General features: G+C 38.7%; 1 protein-coding gene across 2 annotated transcripts in view; it reads left to right on the top strand.

Moving 5' to 3' along the window:
• The window catches only part of F5 (coagulation factor V), a 40384-nt gene that overhangs the window by 11490 nt on the left and 10978 nt on the right, over nt 1-17916 (top strand). For both annotated transcript variants that reach the window (XR_014952863.1, XM_021549100.4), the window contains exons 4-14: nt 614-826; nt 3559-3702; nt 4651-4872; nt 5416-5581; nt 7265-7442; nt 8540-8642; nt 9005-9216; nt 9980-10130; nt 10807-11019; nt 12733-14671; nt 16705-16870. Coding sequence is in view for 1 of the 2 variants with exons in the window: in XM_021549100.4 (XP_021404775.2) it covers nt 614-826; nt 3559-3702; nt 4651-4872; nt 5416-5581; nt 7265-7442; nt 8540-8642; nt 9005-9216; nt 9980-10130; nt 10807-11019; nt 12733-14671; nt 16705-16870 (3707 nt within the window). In the remaining variant the exon portion in view is untranslated. The remainder of the gene's footprint in view (nt 1-613; nt 827-3558; nt 3703-4650; nt 4873-5415; nt 5582-7264; nt 7443-8539; nt 8643-9004; nt 9217-9979; nt 10131-10806; nt 11020-12732; nt 14672-16704; nt 16871-17916) is intronic.

Raw genomic sequence — 17916 nt, 5'->3', positions numbered from 1 at the left:
GCCAATCCATCTAATGGAGTTGAACAGAACATTTCATTGGAAAGTGATGGGCAGTTCAGTTTGACTGTCTTATTAATTTATGCAACTTTTGCATATAATATTGACTTTGGATTTCAGTTCTCTGTCTCCCCTTTGTCATATTGCAGATCTGGATATGGCAGGCACAGACATGAGCCGTTCCTGTCTCCATATGTGGATGTGCAGTATGCAAAAGGCCTAAGATAGCAAGGCAGTGCCAGCCCAGGCAGTGGCTTTATAAGAGACAGAAAGGTGACAGAGTGGGCAGCATTCCTCTGCAGAGCACCAGTGAGCAGAGGCTGAAAGCTTCATCCTGTCCTAACCCTAGTCAGACTGATGAAGAGTCCAATCTTTTGGCAGTGATGATACTTCTAGGAAATCTTTAATCCCTAAGAAACAGGATGGTGGTGGAATAGCTACTCTCCCCATGCTACTCTTAACAATGTGTGAGTGGAATCACAAGTTATCTCTTTGAAGCTGAAGTATCATATAAACAATATCAAACCAAGCTTTTGGAGCTGATTGTAGGAAGATATTCCAAGCATTTTAATTGCTCTTTTTCTTCATGCCACCGTACTGATTCTTTTCTTGGCAGGCTCCCTGTATGATGACAGAACATCACCTGCAGAAAAACGAGATGATGCTGTACTTCCAGGCCAGCTCTACACATATGTGTGGGATGTATCAGAAGAAGTTGGTCCAAGAGAAGCTGACCTTCCTTGTCTTACTTATGCTTACTATTCTCATGAGAACATGGCAATGGATTTTAACTCTGGTCTGATTGGAGCATTGCTGATTTGTAAGAAAGGTAATGAATGCTGTAAGACTACTGTAAGGTATTATATTTTAATTAACAAAGATTATAATGTATGAGAGAAGATATATTATTTTCTTTTTCACATCTTTACATGCAGTGCAAAACAAATGTTTTTAACATCATTCTTTTAGATGTTAAAGTTTTTAAATGCCAGCTGTTATGGAGTTCCATCCTATAATTTTAGGATGAGCAGAAAACATTAATATATAGATACATTTGCCTCCACTGGTTTCATTTGCAATTGCTTAACTGATAAGTATATGACCTCAAATTTCCTGCCTAAGAATAAATGTTTTCTAAAACTTAATTCAAAATGGTTTGGCAATTTCAGAGAGTAAGGCAGGAAATAATTGTTTTACCCATGGTCTTTTAAAGACTGTCTGATCAAGAACCTGGAACACTCTCTTCTGTAACATGGCTTTAAAATTGTAGAGCAGTGTGTCTTTGGCTAGTCATTTGAAGATATGTCCATATTTGAACAGATTTTAAGTCTTAAAATTGTTTTTGCACTTGTAAATAGCTGCTAGATACATATCCCTAGTTTGAGGGACAACTGAAACCACATGCTACCATGTACAGTACTTAAACTACTTACTGGTCCCTTAAATCCAAGGTTTTTCCAAATAAATATCCTTCTTGTGGTGAACGTGCTGTGAGTTATTTATCCTGATTTGAGTCAAAAATTTTGTCTAGACTGCATGGACTTGGACCTCAGAGCTTCCCAGAAAGTAAACAGAACACTGGTTCAGTGTGGGTTGTACGGGGACACTCTCCTCACCTACAAATACCCATTTTAATGCAAAATACACCTACTCTTATCACCTCAAAGGAGTTGGAGTAGCATTAATTATGTTCCTTCTGAATTTTTTTGATGATTGGTGCCTTTAGTATTATCTAGGACTTGTTATTTTCCCGATTTTCATGGGTTTTCTTTCTCTGGGATTCTGTGTATATGTATATTTTATGGCATGCTGGTTTACCTTATCTGGGCAAATACTTTGAAACTACTTCCTTCACAGGCTTCTCAAAGTCATGCACTCTGAGCTTGAGTAGGATATGAATTTGAGATGGGTTGGCATGACCATTGCCTTCAAGAAAATTTGGCTGTATGTTTCTGGCTAGAACAAAGACAAACAGCTCACTATGCATATCTGAGCACAGATTTTTGACTGGGCACTGTGTCTAGTAGATGTGCAATATACCTGTGTATTTGGTCTGCCTGGCATGGAGTTTTGTTTCTTCACAGCAGCTCATATGGCATTGTGTTTTGGATTTGTGGCTTAATAGCACTGATAATACACCCAGCCATGTTTGAGCTCTTGCTGAACAGTGCTTGCACAGTGTCAAAGCTTTCTCTTTTTCCTGATCAGATCTCCCCAAACAGTGGGCTGGGGGTGCACAACAGGTTGGAGGGGACCCATCTGAACAGATTAAACAAATTGGCCAAAAGGTTATTTTCTACCATTAACATCATTCTGCAATAAATGGAGGTAGAGAAGGAAGCAACAGTGTGGGGAGAACAAGGCGTGTTGACTTCCAAGGTGACTGTTTTTGAGAGACTGACTGGGCATCAGTCAGATTGTGGGAGATGATGACTAATTTCTTCTGCATTGCTTGTTGTTTTCCCCTCTTTCCTTCACCTTTGAACCATCTTTATTGACCCATGAGTTTTCTCATTTTTGTTCCTCCTGTTCTCTCTCCTGTCCTGTTGGGAATGGGGAGGCATTGAAGTGGGTGCTTGGCTGCTGGATGGGGTCAGCTCCCCACAGTCTGACATATTTAAGAGGTGGTTAAGGTTATAAAAAGCGGGCTTTTGAGTTAAAGCACTGCATCAATGTTCTTTGTGTGGCAAGTAGATAAATTCTTCTATTGATCGGAAGTTTATTTTGTGAAGAAAAACAGAACTTTGTAGCTTCTCATAAATAAAAAAATTATATTAAAGATAATTTCTTCCACTTTGTCTTTTGCTAGGTAGAATAATCAATAAGTTTGCAAGTTTTTCATTCTTGCAATCCAGAGGGACCAGATTATATTTTGAAAGTAGCAACTGGAAGTTTTTGACGTGAGCAATCTACAGAAAGAATCAGTAAAAATCCACTGGCCAATTCTGTGTGGCATGTCCAGAATGAATTCTACTTCTTGACAGAAATTACATCTGTATCACAAAATCACCCAGGACAGTTTCTTGTAACTATCCAGTGCAGCAGTGTCTGTTGAAGTCTTTTGTGTGTAAATGTTGTTCGCTGGGTGGTCAGTTTTAAGCTTTTTAAAGGTGCTGGTGACCTCAGTGCTTGAAAAGGTGCTGTTCACACTGCTGTTGACTCTGCCATCACTCTTCTCCTTGCCTCACAGTCTGAAAAGAGAGGACAGCACCTGATTGTGAACTGAAGGTGTTTGACACTCCCCTTTTTTAAGGTGATCTCTGCAACATATTGGCAGAAATTGTCTGAGACAATTCATTGCATGATGCTTATTTTATCTGGAATACTTCAGACTTTTGATTTTTAGTGAACCTCAGGATGAGGTTACCCAATCCAAAAGTACTTCCAGAAATAAAATCACATTATGAGCATTCTAAAGGCTTTGTTTTGATCAGGCTCAGCCAGTACATGGTAACAGGTGAAACAAGCTCATTAAATATATTAATGCAACATTAATGCAACTACATGTGAAATCTGCTTTATTTCTGCTTCAAATTAATACCTGTTGTTTCTCCTTCACAGGAAGTCTAAAGGAGGATGGGTCACAGAAACATTTTGACAGGGAATACGTACTGATGTTTGGTGTATTTGATGAAAACAAGAGTTGGCAAAAATCAGCATCAGTCAAGTATACAATTAATGGCTATACTGATGGAATGTTACCAGGTACTGTTCTGGCTTATGTGAAATGAAACTAACATTTATGAACACTGAATATTACCTTTAGTTGCTTTTCATGCACAAGAATGGGAACGTGGAGAAATGGGATACAGCCATTTTTAGAATGTGTCTGTGAGCATCTAAATTCTGCAAGAAAACCTGTGCTGCTGAAAGGAAGTCACACCAGATTACTGATAGGAATAATGAGATTACTTCTAGGAAGACTTCTGCTTGAATAAAAGGATTACTAACTTTAAAAAAAATAATAAAAACTTCTTGGTTTTTTTTAACAAGCTGATGGTGAGAGAGTGATTTGATTAAGTGAATTGTTGGTTTTACAGCATATAGAACATACTGGATGCAAAACTTCCTGAAAGTGGAAAGTCAGTTATCATTAAAAGACTCAATTAAGTGAGAAGACTAGGAAGATAGTAGTGGGGCAGTTCTGTTGCTACTGCTTTTCTGTTGTTTTCCTAAGAAAAAACTTTAATATCTCTCTCCCATCCATTGAGCAAATAGGCTCAAGAAAAGGCTGTCTTAAGTGGCGATTTTTTTAAGGAAATATTGTAGAGGGTAGTTACTGTCACTAGATACCACATCAATCTTTATCTTAGATCCTCGCTTTGTTCTTTGCATTTCCTGCCCTATTTTCCCCTCACTTCACAAGCAAGAACAGGTCAGCTTTCCAAAAGAAGTCACTGGTTTTTTTCCTGTTTTTTCCCAGCTTGTTATAAGTCAGTTTGTCACTTGCAGGTAAGTGTCATCTATCTTCCACTGACACGTGATTTTGGTATCTGTTCCATTTACATGCTTCTGGAACTTCCTCTTGTTGCAAACGTTGATCACAGCAAATTTTTTTTAATGTTTTCAGTGAAGATTCACTGAAACCGAGGGTGCATGGGGAAATTGCATGATTTGCCTGTATTCTGAACCCTAATCTCTTGTCTCTTTCAGATTTAGAGGCTTGTGCATATGACAACATTAGCTGGCACTTAATAGGAATGAGTTCCAAGCCAGAAATCTTCTCCATTCATATCAATGGCCAGTCCATGGAGCAAAAACATCGCAGAGTTTCTGCTGTTAACTTGGTGGGAGGAGCCTCAACCACCGTAAACATGACTGTGACTGAGGAAGGAAGGTGGCTCATATCTTCTCTTGTCCAAAAGCACCTGCAAGGCAAGGAAACATCTAGTTATTAGGCACCACTAAAGCTGTCCTTCTCTATGTCCCAAATGACTTCTGCTGTTTTGCAACAACGGTACAGTTGGTACAGTTAATCTGTTTCAGGTGGTTTTGTCATTTCGCTAAGAAACTGACCAAGAACCAGGTATTCTGTTGGGAGTGCATGGTGAACTGAAAGATGTTGTTATCTGCACTTTTACTACAGTGTCCACATCACACAGCAACAGTGATTCAATACTCCAGTACTTAAGTCTCTGTGAACTGTTCAGATAAGCACCACTATAAAATTAGTAAGAAACCATCTGTTTCTTGAGAAACTGAGTACTTTCAGCTAAGGGTATTTCAATGTGATAAAACTATTTTCTGTTCATCATTTGAAAGTGGTATCTTTCAGCAATGATCAGAATTTATTTTAAAGAATGAGAAAAATAACTTTTTTACAAGAGATGGAGATATCTTTTGGGGGTGAAAAAACAGCTGAAGTGGTAAGAGTTCCTCAGATGGGAAATCACTGTTGTCCTGTTTCCTCTCAATTAGCTGGAATGCACGGTTACCTCACTGTAAGGGACTGTGGGGACAAAGAGGTGAAGAAGAATCGTCTCTCCTATAGAGAACGCCTTATGGTCAAAACCTGGGACTATTTCATTGCTGCAGAAGAAGTTACCTGGGATTATGCCCCAAGTATTCCAGACACTCTTGATAGGTAAAATAATAGTTTGTCTGTATAACAGGGAATGTTAACATGAAATCACAGGATAACTGTGGCTGGAAAGAACCTCTTGGTATCCAACAGCAAAGTTGCACTGGACTTTATGTGGTTGCATTTTTATTGTTTCCAAGTACAGGGACTCCTCAGCTTCTCTTGACACCTTTGCAACTTCATGGTGAAAAAGTTTTTCCTTGTATGTAAGCATTCTTCCTCATGGTGCACTTTGTGTCCATTGTGTCTCGTCTCTTCACCATGCAGCTTTGAGAAGCATGTGGTCCTGCTTTCTCTATAATGTCAATTTGATAGTTGAGGTTAAACATAAGATGCTCCCTTAGCTATGTCTTAGCATGACTGAAGAAACTGGAATTTTGTTTCTATGCCAAGTGTCTGGCTCTCTGATCACCATGGTGGCCCTTCACTAGACTCTAGCCAGTTTCAGTGACTTTCTTCACTGAGAAGCCCAACAGTGGACACTTTCTTTTTCCTCTCACAGGGAACCCAAAATAATGAGATGACTGAGGAATTGTCCAAAGTAGCATACAAACTTATTTTCTAAAATACTTTCCAGCATCAATTCTGAGATAAACAATCTAGGAGAAAGGGAGAGAATATTTCTGGAGATTAAAAGTTTTTAGAAGTTCACTACAATAAAGTGTTTAGGGAACAGGAGAAAGAGCTCTCTATAAATGACATCTGCATAAGTAAGCATATTGGGCTATTTTGCTCAACTTAAGATGAATAGAAGGAATACTGTAACATACATGATGTCATAGTGCACAGTGCACTGTGGGGTTAAATTTCCAATCTGTCAGTTCCTCATTGCTATTTGTGCCTTTACGAGCCTTTACAAACTGATACTCATATGAATCTTTAAGGATTTAAGCAGAACAAAACAAATTCCTTATTTTGTGAGGGTTGTACTTTCATATGTCTCCTTAGAAATACAGTGTTTGCACAACTCACTCTCCTTTGTCATGATTTGCTTCCCTTATGTGCTCTTGAACTGCACAGAACTAACTTTTATATCTTTCCTGACAGTCACACTGCCTTTCTTAACCACCTCACTGCTTTGATCTTTCCTCCTTTTTTACAAAACTCCAGAGTTTATCCCTTTTCAGTAACCTTTTTTGAACTGTGAGTGACAGCAAACATGTTGCTCTGTGTAAAGTCCAAGTATTTATTCTAGTTTTTCTCTCAACATTAACAATTTTAATATTTGAAACCTCAGTGTAACAGTACTTACTTGTATGATGCCTGACTGTGCATCATACAAGTGTTAAGTCTGTGCTCCTATTTCTCCTGGAGTCTTTGCTACTGTGAGCAAATTGATTTATTTTTCTCCATGCTCAACTAGGCCTTTGAAAAAGGGAAACAGTGATTTCTGTCTTACCTTGAAATTGTACCTGCTGCTTCAGATTGTTTCATACTTGTATGTACACTGCTAAATGTAAACTCAGATATTAATTTGTCATATGTAATACCAAAACACAAGTAATGATCTAAGATTCTTCTTACCTAATTTAGGTTAGAGTTTGGAATGAAAAGCTTTAGGTAAGTTTAGGGTTTGGATTTGTTTTCAAGCAGTGGATTTCTACCAGTTGCTTGAATACTATTTTTGTATTTTAACAGATGCTACTATTCAAGTTTTGTTGATAATTTTTTTCCTTTATTTTTAAGACACTATAAATCACAACACTTGGACAACTTCTCCAATCTCATAGGTAAAAGGTATAAAAAGGCTATATTTACACAATATACTGATGCCAGCTTTACTAAACGTCTGGAAAATCCTCGTCCCAAGGAAACTGGAATCTTGGGCCCTATTATCAGAGCTCAAATCAATGATAAAGTCAGAGTAAGTAACACAAATACAGAGATTATTTATACTATAACATGTTTTTTATTGAGGCAGAGATACAAAAGAACTAGTTTGATTTTTGTTGTCTTTCAAATAATATAGCTAATGTTCTAAATACTGGCCCTGTTAAAAAGTATGATCATAAGTAACAGTGTTTCGTTTGCATTTTTCAGTGTTCCTTCTATAGTTTCCATGATTGTGCTTGATTTTACAACATAAACATGCTTCAGTCACACTCTGTAAAATATATGTTGACTGATATATGTATACTGGTCCAAATGGGAAAAAAACCCTAGACCTGGGTGGACTTCTGAGGGAATTTGTATGTGAGGTTGAACTTCATGAGCCTCTTGTTTCTTATGCTAATATTTTTTTCCAGCTGTTTTAGACAAAGCTACTCAGTTTCCTTGATCAAATGTTATTTCATGAGGTTATACCATGAAACTACAAAATATTTGCATTACAAGCTTGTGCTGCTACCACATCCACTTGTCTTTCTGTTGTCATTTAATGATGCATCACAAAGTTCCATAACCTTTAACTTCTATAATTTCCACCATGACTCTGTGGCTCTGAATTTGAGCTTAGCACGTTCCTTTTTTTCTTTTCTCTTTCTCTCTCTCTTTTTTTTTCTTTTTTTTTTTTTTTTATCGTGTTTTTGTCAAGAATAGGCAAGAAATTTTGCCTTTTCCTTACATATCCCCTCTGAGCCTTAGAGTCTGGGACAAGCTTTTTTTTTAAATTTTTTTTATCCCATATTGAAGGTTTTTGAGAACTTCAGTCAGTAACTTCATATTTCCAGAGATAATGTGTGCCTAGTAACTAGAAGAACAAGTGTTCTTTTTAAACCTTCCAGAGCCCAGCTGTAAGCAGCTGAACTTCACTGAGTGGGGTCTACAAAGTCCAGCAGAATGGTAACAGCAATTATTCTTTGGGTCTATATATCAAACAATACTTAAGACACCCTTTTGCCTTTCTGGCACTTTCTGGGCTAAACCCAGGTGCAAATTCTACTGTAGTGGTAACTTCATTATGTATTCAGACAAGGATTTGTTTAATCCTAATTTTTTTTTTTCATTTGCCTATTAATGTAGATTGTATTCAAAAATAAGGCCAGTCGACCCTACAGCATTTATTTCCATGGAGTGACACTTGCAAAGAATGCAGAAGGAGCTGATTATCCTCTGGATCCCACAAGTAAAAAATTTGTGAAATATATTTTTGCACATCACTAACTGTTATGGATGGTTTTGTTGCTTTGAAGGAGGTGCTGTGGCTGAGAATGTGCATGACTGGGAGACCTCAGTTCTGTGCTCTGCCTCTCCTTACCTGTTGTGTTGCCTTATAGAGAAACCAAGGTATTATCTGCAAAGCAGAGACAAATACCCTCTTTGTTGTGTTAGTTTTCTGTTCTTGTTTGTTATTTTAGTTCTTGCTGAATTTCAGTTATCTTAAGGTATCTTTTAATGGCCAAACTACACTAATGTCATTAGAAGATGCAGCTTGATATTAAGATTTGGCTCTGAGTTTGTATCATTACTGTTCTTGTTTTTCCTTAGGCAATGGCACCCAGAGTACAGGAGTTGAACCAGGGAATACATACACTTATGAGTGGAAGATTGCTAAAACAGACCAACCCACTGCACAGGATGCACAATGTATTACAAGGATGTATCACAGTGCTGTAAATATTGAGAGAGATATAGCCTCTGGACTGATTGGCCCACTTCTGATTTGTAAAAGTGAAGCACTGACGCAAAAGGGTGTGCAGGTAACTTGTTTGGGCAGATTTTGCTCAAATAATGCTATTTATGCTACACTGAATTTAGTTTTACTTCCCTTAGAGAACTGTTCTGTGGAGAGCAGTTAAACCAATAGGCTCCTGAAGAAACAGTCCTCTAACTGTCCACAGCAGTAAGGGAATTATGTTCTGTGTTTCTCAGCAAGCACTAAGAAAGGTCAACAAAAGGTCAGCCAGACTTTAAAGTCTATTTCTAGACTTGATAATAAATTTTCCAGCTGCTATTATATTTTCATATTCTGAAGATATTCATATCTGACCTGGTTCCATTCTATAACAGAGACAGTTCCATAGCACCTGACAATCTCAGGCACAATGAATCTAGGAGCAACAATGAATCTAAAACAGCGTCGGAGTGTTCTGGGAGAGGGCTTCCCTTTACCAGTTATTGAAATCTTGCTTGGCAAAGACTTAAGCATCACTTGAGAGAAAAAAATGTCAGAAGCTTTGTCAGGTCAAACCAGAAGTCTGGCCCTGTTACAGAGAGCCCGGTGATAAACCACCTGTGCATCAGCAGTGCTAGAGGCTTGCTCAGCATTCCACTGCAGGTTGGTTGCAATAGTAGGTTTGAAGTCTGGAGCCTCTGCTCCCTTCCCCATAACCTTTGGATCACACTTACCAGGACTCTGGTGAAGCTTATGTTGCTCACATAGTAAGAAAGAGATTGTACGATTGAGCTCTTAATACGTGTATCTGCTGATAAAATGTAACTGCTGTGTTGATTGTCTTTCAGAAAAAGGCAGATGAGGAGCAGCAGGCAGTGTTTGCTGTGTTCGATGAAAATAAGAGCTGGTACCTAGAGGATAACATCAAGGAGTACTGCAGCAACCCAGCCACTGTTAAAAGGGATGATCCCAAATTCTATAACTCGAATATAATGCACAGTGAGTGGGATACTGAAATGAATACTAGGAAAGCTTATATGAACCTGAGCACTCAGTGATTGCTTGTTCTCAGAAGTACCTGTGATTGGGGAATCCTCCAGAGAGTCAATGAACTTCTAACTGTGCCAGGTGGCACTGGACACAAATAGGACATGTCATAGAATTAGAAAGGTTGGAAAAGACCTCCAAGATCAAGTCCAGCCTCTCACCTAATACCAGCATGCCCACTAAAACATATTGCAGACTGCCACATTCATTTGTTTTTTGAACACTCCCAGGGATGATGACTCTGCTGCTTCCTTTGGGAGCCTGTTACAATGGTTATACACTCCATATATAAGAAATTTTTCCTGATGTCCAACCTGAACCTCCCCTGGTGCAGCTTGAGGCCATTTCCCCTTGTTTTATTGCTAGCTGCCAGGGAGCAAAGGCCTACCCACATCTTGGCACTAGTAGCTAGGCTGGCGCTGGACCCTGACGCAAAGACAAGGGTTAACTAAATTTTGATGCAGCACCCTGCTGCCTTAGAAATAATATTTTTAGAGATGGAAATTACCATGTTTTCAGCTCCGTGCCAGTCTCTTCCCAGTGCAAACATAAGTCCGGTGCACTGACATCAAAGAATGGGAAGTTGTAAAATAAACATACCAAAATAAACACTTTGCTTTCCTTTTAGCAATAAATGGCTATGTGTCTGACAGCAGTGAAATCCTTGGATTTTGCCGAGATACTGTGGTTCAGTGGCACTTTTTCAGTGTTGGCACTCATGATGAGCTTGTCTCTGTTCGCCTTGCTGGACACTTTTTTCTGTACCAAGGGAAATACGAGGATACATTGAGACTTTTCCCCATGAGCGGAGAATCGGTCACAGTGGAAATGGATAATGGTGGTAAGTGGTGGAACTGTAGTGTTTGACAGCTCTTCTAAGACATTATTTAATCTCCAGTCTATAAGGACTTATATAAATAGGAGAGAAAACTCTTCTGATAAACACAGTGCTAGAAAACATTTAATCATTCCCCATGCAAATCATATGCATGGAGTTTTGCTGGCTACACCAGCTTAGCTGTATGCTGTACTGAGGCTCTTTTTGTTGGTCATTTTGTGATTTTTTTTTTTTTTTCACTTCACAATTAGTACTGGGGTTAGTAATGGTAATTTTAAGGCAAGATTCTTCTCGGTAACTGGTATCAACTCCACTGTATGATTTCCAGGTTTGCTACATTCTTGTCTATTCTGAGCAGTCTAAAATGGGCTGAAACTGTCAAATTCTGCTGGTCATTAACGGGTAAAATGGCTACACCTGACCTCAGTCTTGTGTTTATTGAGCAGCAGTAAAATCTGCCTGCCTGAACTGGGTCACTGGACTGTGGGATACATCTCAATGTCTAGCTAGAATTAACACTGTGTCCTGGAAGAGGGGCCATTAGAACCCATGTAGTCCACATTTAAGGCATTACTTCCAAAAAGGACAGATTCTTTGTCATTGAAGTCTGTCCACTTTGAGTGATCATTCTAAAATCCCTCAAGGTTTAAGTATCCTTATCCCATTTAAAATATCTTATTTTTTAATGAATTATATTTTATGTATTGCACAGCATCAAGACCTTATAACTTAAAAATGTTTAAGTGGCTTGTATTGCTCAAGACTAGGGAATCATTAAAGCACTATTAGACTTCATGTAAACTTCCCCAGTAATAAACTTGTATTTTTGTTTGATTTTGGTATGCAGTCTATTCTTTCCATCTAGGCCATATTTTCTTTGATAAATTTGCTGGTTTTAGAAATCAGGAAAGCTGTGCAGGTCATTCAAAGCTGATCAATACAGGAAGAATTGTATGTGACCTTTTTAATAAAAAAAACTGTTTATCAGGGTGTTCGTTCTGTCTATTCTGTCATTTATGTTCATTCCAAAAGCAAGGTTTAACAAGCAAAGAACTTGATTTGATGTTTTTTAGGGAAACATTTTATTTTCTTCTCTGAAGTTACTAGTTTCCAATCGAGAACTTACCTTGTGACAAGGTTTTGGAGGAATTATTAAAACCTTTAAATTAATCCAAGATGCCTCAGATTGGCAGCTTAAATAGCTTGTGTCAGATTGGAAATTCAAATTGCTTTATTCTTATTATACTTATTAAAGATCATCCATGGTTTATTCAAAAGCTTTTAAAATACTATGTTTGCCAACATTGCCTCAGAATGTATTTTCTCTGCTCAGAATGTAGCAGTGCATGCACCAGTAAAGACAGGATAAAATTGAAACTTTATCTTGAAAAGTCTCACTCTTAGATCTAAACATCAGATCCTTTAATTTGTTTCTTTCTTTATCATATCCATCTCTTTCGTGGGTTATTTTTGGACTCAGGTTCTAGTTACAGCTTAATCTATGGAAAAGATTCCGTCTCCTAGATTTATTTATATGTGCTCTTATTTGTCTACATTTAATAATTATTTTTCACTGCAGTGAGAGCTCATTAATATCCCAGGTCAAGATAAGCAGTCTTCTATAGCAGGTGCTGTAGAAGCAACACCAACTATTTGCCTTGGCCACTTATGTGACAAACACTGTCCAGTCTCATAAAACCTTTATTTCAATTGCAGGCACTTGGCTTTTGGCATCCTGGGGCACCCCAGAAATGAGTTACGGCATGAGGCTGAGATTCAGGGACGCTAAATGTGACTATGAGGAAGATGAAACATTTGATGTTGTGGCTTTAAGTCCCACCAAGACTGAAAGAAAGGCTGTTACGACTTCAGCTGAGGAAGATGTGCAAGAAAATGAGGAAAATAAGGAGGAATCAGATTACCAGGATTATCTGGCTTCTTTTTACTCCATCCGAGGCTCAAGAAAGGCAGCAGGTGATGAAGAAAAACAGAATCTTACAGCTCTGGCCTGGGAGGAGTATGAAGACACTGAGGCTATGAGTTCTGAGGTGGCAGTTGGCTCAGGTCTGACAGCTATAAATAGTAGTGGAACAACAAACAACTCTAAGTTCTTAGAAGCTCATATCACTCCTCTTCCCCCAGGCAAGGCTGAAACATTCCAGTCAAATCACATATCAATCACAGCAGAAGAGGATTTAGTTTTAGCTACCACAAGTGATGGAGAAGCTGACTTGGTATTTGAGAATAGGAGCCAAAGCAGCTATGAAATAGCTCACAGTAACATGTCTGCAGGTGAACACTTGCTGAACAATGGGGAAGGCCCAGTGAATGTTGCAGAAGAGCTTCCAACTGGTGGAAATGACAGTAAACCTTTTCTGGAAAAACATCAAGATCAAAGCACAGGAAGAGGAAATTATACTACTAACCAGAGAAGGAAAAGGCGAAGCTCACTGGCCATTAAGTTTTACTCTGTCCAAAAGATGAATACCCTTCTAAATCATGTCCGAAATAAAAATGTCTCATTTTCTGGCAAGACTGATGCACCTCTTTCTGTGCATCATACAGAAAACACATCCAATGAAGCCATGGTGGGAACTGGCCAACTGCCAAATGAACATGATGATGATCTGGAAGAAGAGGGAAAGAAGATGGAAAACGCCATGCACACAGTTAACTTGACACTGGATTTGGACCTCATAGTAGGAGATCGGTCTAATGCATCTGGCCTTTCTGAATCCAGGATATCCAAAGATAAACCAGAAGATGTTTTTACTTTAGAATATATGTTAAACAATACAAGCCCTAATTCTAGTCCTGCTGTAGTGAAGAACTTACTAGAAGCATCATTGCCTGGGGCTGGGAAATATTCATCTAAAATGACTAGTGAGGAATGGAATTTGGTATCTGCAAAGATGAATCTGGGATTAGAGGCAAACTTAGATAAATCTGCTGGTGGCAAGTTAAATTGTCATGGCAGAAATGGTACAGCATCCATAAATAAGGAGGATATGAAGAAGTATCAAGGGTTCTCAGATCTAATGGGGGAAAACCAGAAAGGGACCCACATGCACCCAACTCATAATGGAAAGGAGGGAAACAACAATGATACCTTGACTTTGTCTGGAACCTTCAAGATCCGAAGGAGAAAGAAGGAAGATGCAAAAATTACCTACTTGCTGAGCCCAAGGAGTAGAAACCCCAAAAAGCCCAGCAATTCTGTAGCAGGGTTTGGCCGTGCATTGCTTCCAGGTGGGACCAACCACACGGCAGCGCCGTGCTGCACAGATACCACCAGGGCAGGCAGCGAGGGCAGCCAGAGGGTGAATGTGAGCAGAGGCAGGCACGGAGAGTCGGTGGGTGACAGCCTCACCCCGCGGCAGTTCAGACCATCCATCACAATCGGCCTTCCCCGAGCAGATGGAGACTACGACTATGTGATAGGAGAATCCTACAGCGAGGAGAGCTCGGGTGGGGCATACGAGTACCATTATGTGAGCTTTAATGACCCCTACATGACAGACCCCAAGGTGAACGTCAGTAGGCAGCGTGACCCTGATGACATTGCTGAGCACTACCTGCGCAGCAGAGGCAACAAGAGGAGATACTACATTGCAGCTAAAGAGGTCTGCTGGAGCTATGCAGGATATAAGAAAAGGTTTGCCTAAATAATTTGCTTTCATTTGGCACACCATCCTGAAACCTTGCAGAATGTTGATTCACATGTTGATAAACTTAAAAGCAAGCGTCTGTAATGTGCATCCGATTTCTAACATTTCAGTGGCAGAACCATAAGTATTTTCTGCAGGAGACTCACTCGCCTTAGAAATGTCAGAGTGAGATCACTATAATCAAGCACAACACAGCTAAGAACTCTTTTTTTTTCTTTTCTTTAGTCCCCCTCTGGTAGACTCATTAGTAACAGTCTTTAATACATCAGTTATAAAACTCACTGGGAGTTTTAGAAAAGGGAATCTTGCAGCTTGTTTTGTTATACTTGAATGTTTTACTTTGTGCTTCTGTTCTTGGTATGTGTACACAGAACAGAGGCCTCCTTGCACAAAGTCTTTCCAGGAATTTAATGGACTAACTGATGGAATCTAGAATGGAGTGTGCTTATAGGCGGGTGAAATCAGTTTCTGGCACTAGCAGGAAATGGCTCTGGTGTCTCAGTTCTCTGCTGGAAAATGGGATAGCAGCACTTTACAAATTCACAAGGCTGCAGTATTAAAAATTATATGAAAGCTGCAAGTTTTTTAATCACACTGGTGACTGCCTTATATTCAGAGTAAAAACAAAGCTGAATAAAGTATTATTGTTGCTCCTGCTCTTTAGAGAAATCAGAAGGTGACTGAATCCTAAGGTTGAGGGATTTTGTTACATTTTGACAGGCAAGACTGGCTACTGTGCCACAGCAAAGAATATGTGAGAATATACTGAGAGAAACACTGTACTAAAAATTCACTCTCTTAATTGATACAGGTTAGGATCAGTGCTCACCCAACAAGGCATAGAATTCCTTGTCATTTTCATCAAAAAGCTGAACCAAAACTCGCACAACTTTGGATTTTTATCACAAGCAGCCAAAACAGGAGCAAGAATATTTTCATTATGCAAAATGAATCTTCAAATATAGATTATTTCTCAAACTGAATTTACATTTAATATGATGGAAATAAAAATAACATTTTTTCATTATTTACTCCTGCTTTATCTCAGTCCATATAAATGGCACTTGCAAAAATAGCAGAAACAAGACAGTTTCTTTGGGCACTTGCAAAATCAAGAACTTTTTTATGCTTAGACCCCTATATAGGTCTCTCCAGAGGTGTTCATCCTCAGCTGGTGTGATCTGTATAGTTCCAGTGAATTAACAGAGCTCGTGGCATATCCTGTTTCAGTGTATTGAAGAGCTGTAACCCAGTATTTCTTCTATGTAATTTACATTACATTTTTTGATTTTGCTGAATTGATAATAAAGCAAAATTTGTAGGTGATTATAATAGCATTTCAACGCTTCTATTTAAGACCTGAACATCAGTTTGAATGTCTAAAAACTTATTTTACTACACCAGATCTGTGGTGCAAAATGCAGGTATTATCAGATATAAAGGTCTGAAAGACAGTATGGTGTAGGTGATAGGCTCACTACACTCAGCCAAACTCCAATTAAGATTATTAAGGCTAAGAATAAAAGGAAAATAGAGCTCAAATGGATTTTGAGAGACTTGTTGGTGTTTCTTAGGGATAGTTTACCAAATGGTTGAGGGATCTCTTATCCAACTGTAGAACTTTAATTGCTTAAACATTGCCATGATTTTCAGAACCATCTGACACTCATTTTGCAGATTCACAGAAGGTTGGAAAACACCTTTAAGACCATTGATCCAACCTTTAACCCAGCACTGCCAGGTTCACCACTAAACTGTGTCCCTCAGAACCACATACACATATCTTCTAAACACTTCCAGGGACCAGGACTCAACCACTTCCCTGAACAACCCATTAGGTAAAGAAATTTTTGCTAATATCCAATCTAAACCTTCCCTGACACAGTTTGAAGACATTTGAGTGTTTATTCTTTCTATTCATAGAATTCTAAAATGTTTCTGCTGTATGAGTTCTCAGGTTTTATCAAAGCTAATATTTCTGATTCCCTGTGTGGGATTTTAATTGGGGTTTTCCTTTCAGTGCAATGAGGAATGACAAAACCTGTAAAGATGGCAGCAGACATAAGGTGATTTTCCAGAGCTATACAGACAGTACCTTTTCGACTCTTCAGGATGAAGATGAATATACAGAACATCTTGGCATCCTGGGGCCAGTTATTCGGGCTGAAGTGGACGATGTTATCTTAGTAGGTCAATGTTTTGATTGTGTGTGCAGGATAAGATTCTTACAGTGATCTTGGAGAGTGACAGAATGGATCTAAAAATACCACAAATTTTTAAAATACAATGAAGGGGAAACAGTTTTCAAAGCTACAAGTTGCACTGTGAACTTGTAAGCAGTGTGATGTGTTTCAAATAAACACATCTTTTTTCTCTCCTGTCCACAGCAAATTAAATTCTATTTTTCTTTCTTATGTTTCCCAGCACTAAATACTGGCTCATTGATCTACTGTAAAATAAGATTTATGTTTAATGTTAATGAAAAATGAGTTTTCTAAACTCAAAAATTAGTACATATGTGTTCAAGAATATTATAAACTTTTTGAGAAAATGTATTATTTCCTCTAAAAACTTTTGCTGTGTAAGTGTGCAGGATTCTATTAGAACTGTCAACAAGGATGAAGAGGAACCATGTCCCTGGTGACACTGTGGTATATTTGCATTAGGAAGCAGACTGCTGTAAAATTTCTCTTCTCATCCTTCTTCATCCAGTCTTCCAACCACAAGGATGGACTTAGATAAGGAGAATAGATCTTAGTGCTTTCTGCTTATTTCAGTAGGAGTGGTGTGCAATAGGAACTCACCAGACTATGTTTAAAACATGAGTAAAAGAAGAAAAAGATTGTGTATCTTGGGAGCATTATTCTCTAAGGAGAGGTAAATAAACACCATTCTGGTGTTTCTTTGGGACAATTGGGAAGCACAGATTTCAGCAAGAATGATACATACAGAGGTCTAGAGTTACTATATTGTAATGACTGCAGGAAAGCTAAGAGGCAGAAACTCCCCATTTCCCTGCTAACTAAGGGCAATAACTAAGCAGCTCCAGGTATGAGGGGAAGCAGTAAATGTGCTGGGAGCTTCACCTTGTTGGAAGACAGGGAGCTAAACATGTGCTTTCTGATTTTTCATTAACTACCTGCTTCAAAGGTGGAGACTGCATGGAGATGTCAAAAGCTCTCTCTGGTGGCTTTTCCATGTACAATGTAGCCTGTAATCTTTATGCAAATCT

The sequence above is a fragment of the Lonchura striata genome, chromosome 1, assembly GCF_050655825.1.
Source record: "Lonchura striata isolate lonStrDom1 chromosome 1, ASM5065582v1, whole genome shotgun sequence".
Taxonomy (NCBI): domain Eukaryota; kingdom Metazoa; phylum Chordata; class Aves; order Passeriformes; family Estrildidae; genus Lonchura; species Lonchura striata.
Note: the sequence above shows the minus strand (reverse complement) of the source record. Positions and strands in the feature narration are given on the sequence as shown.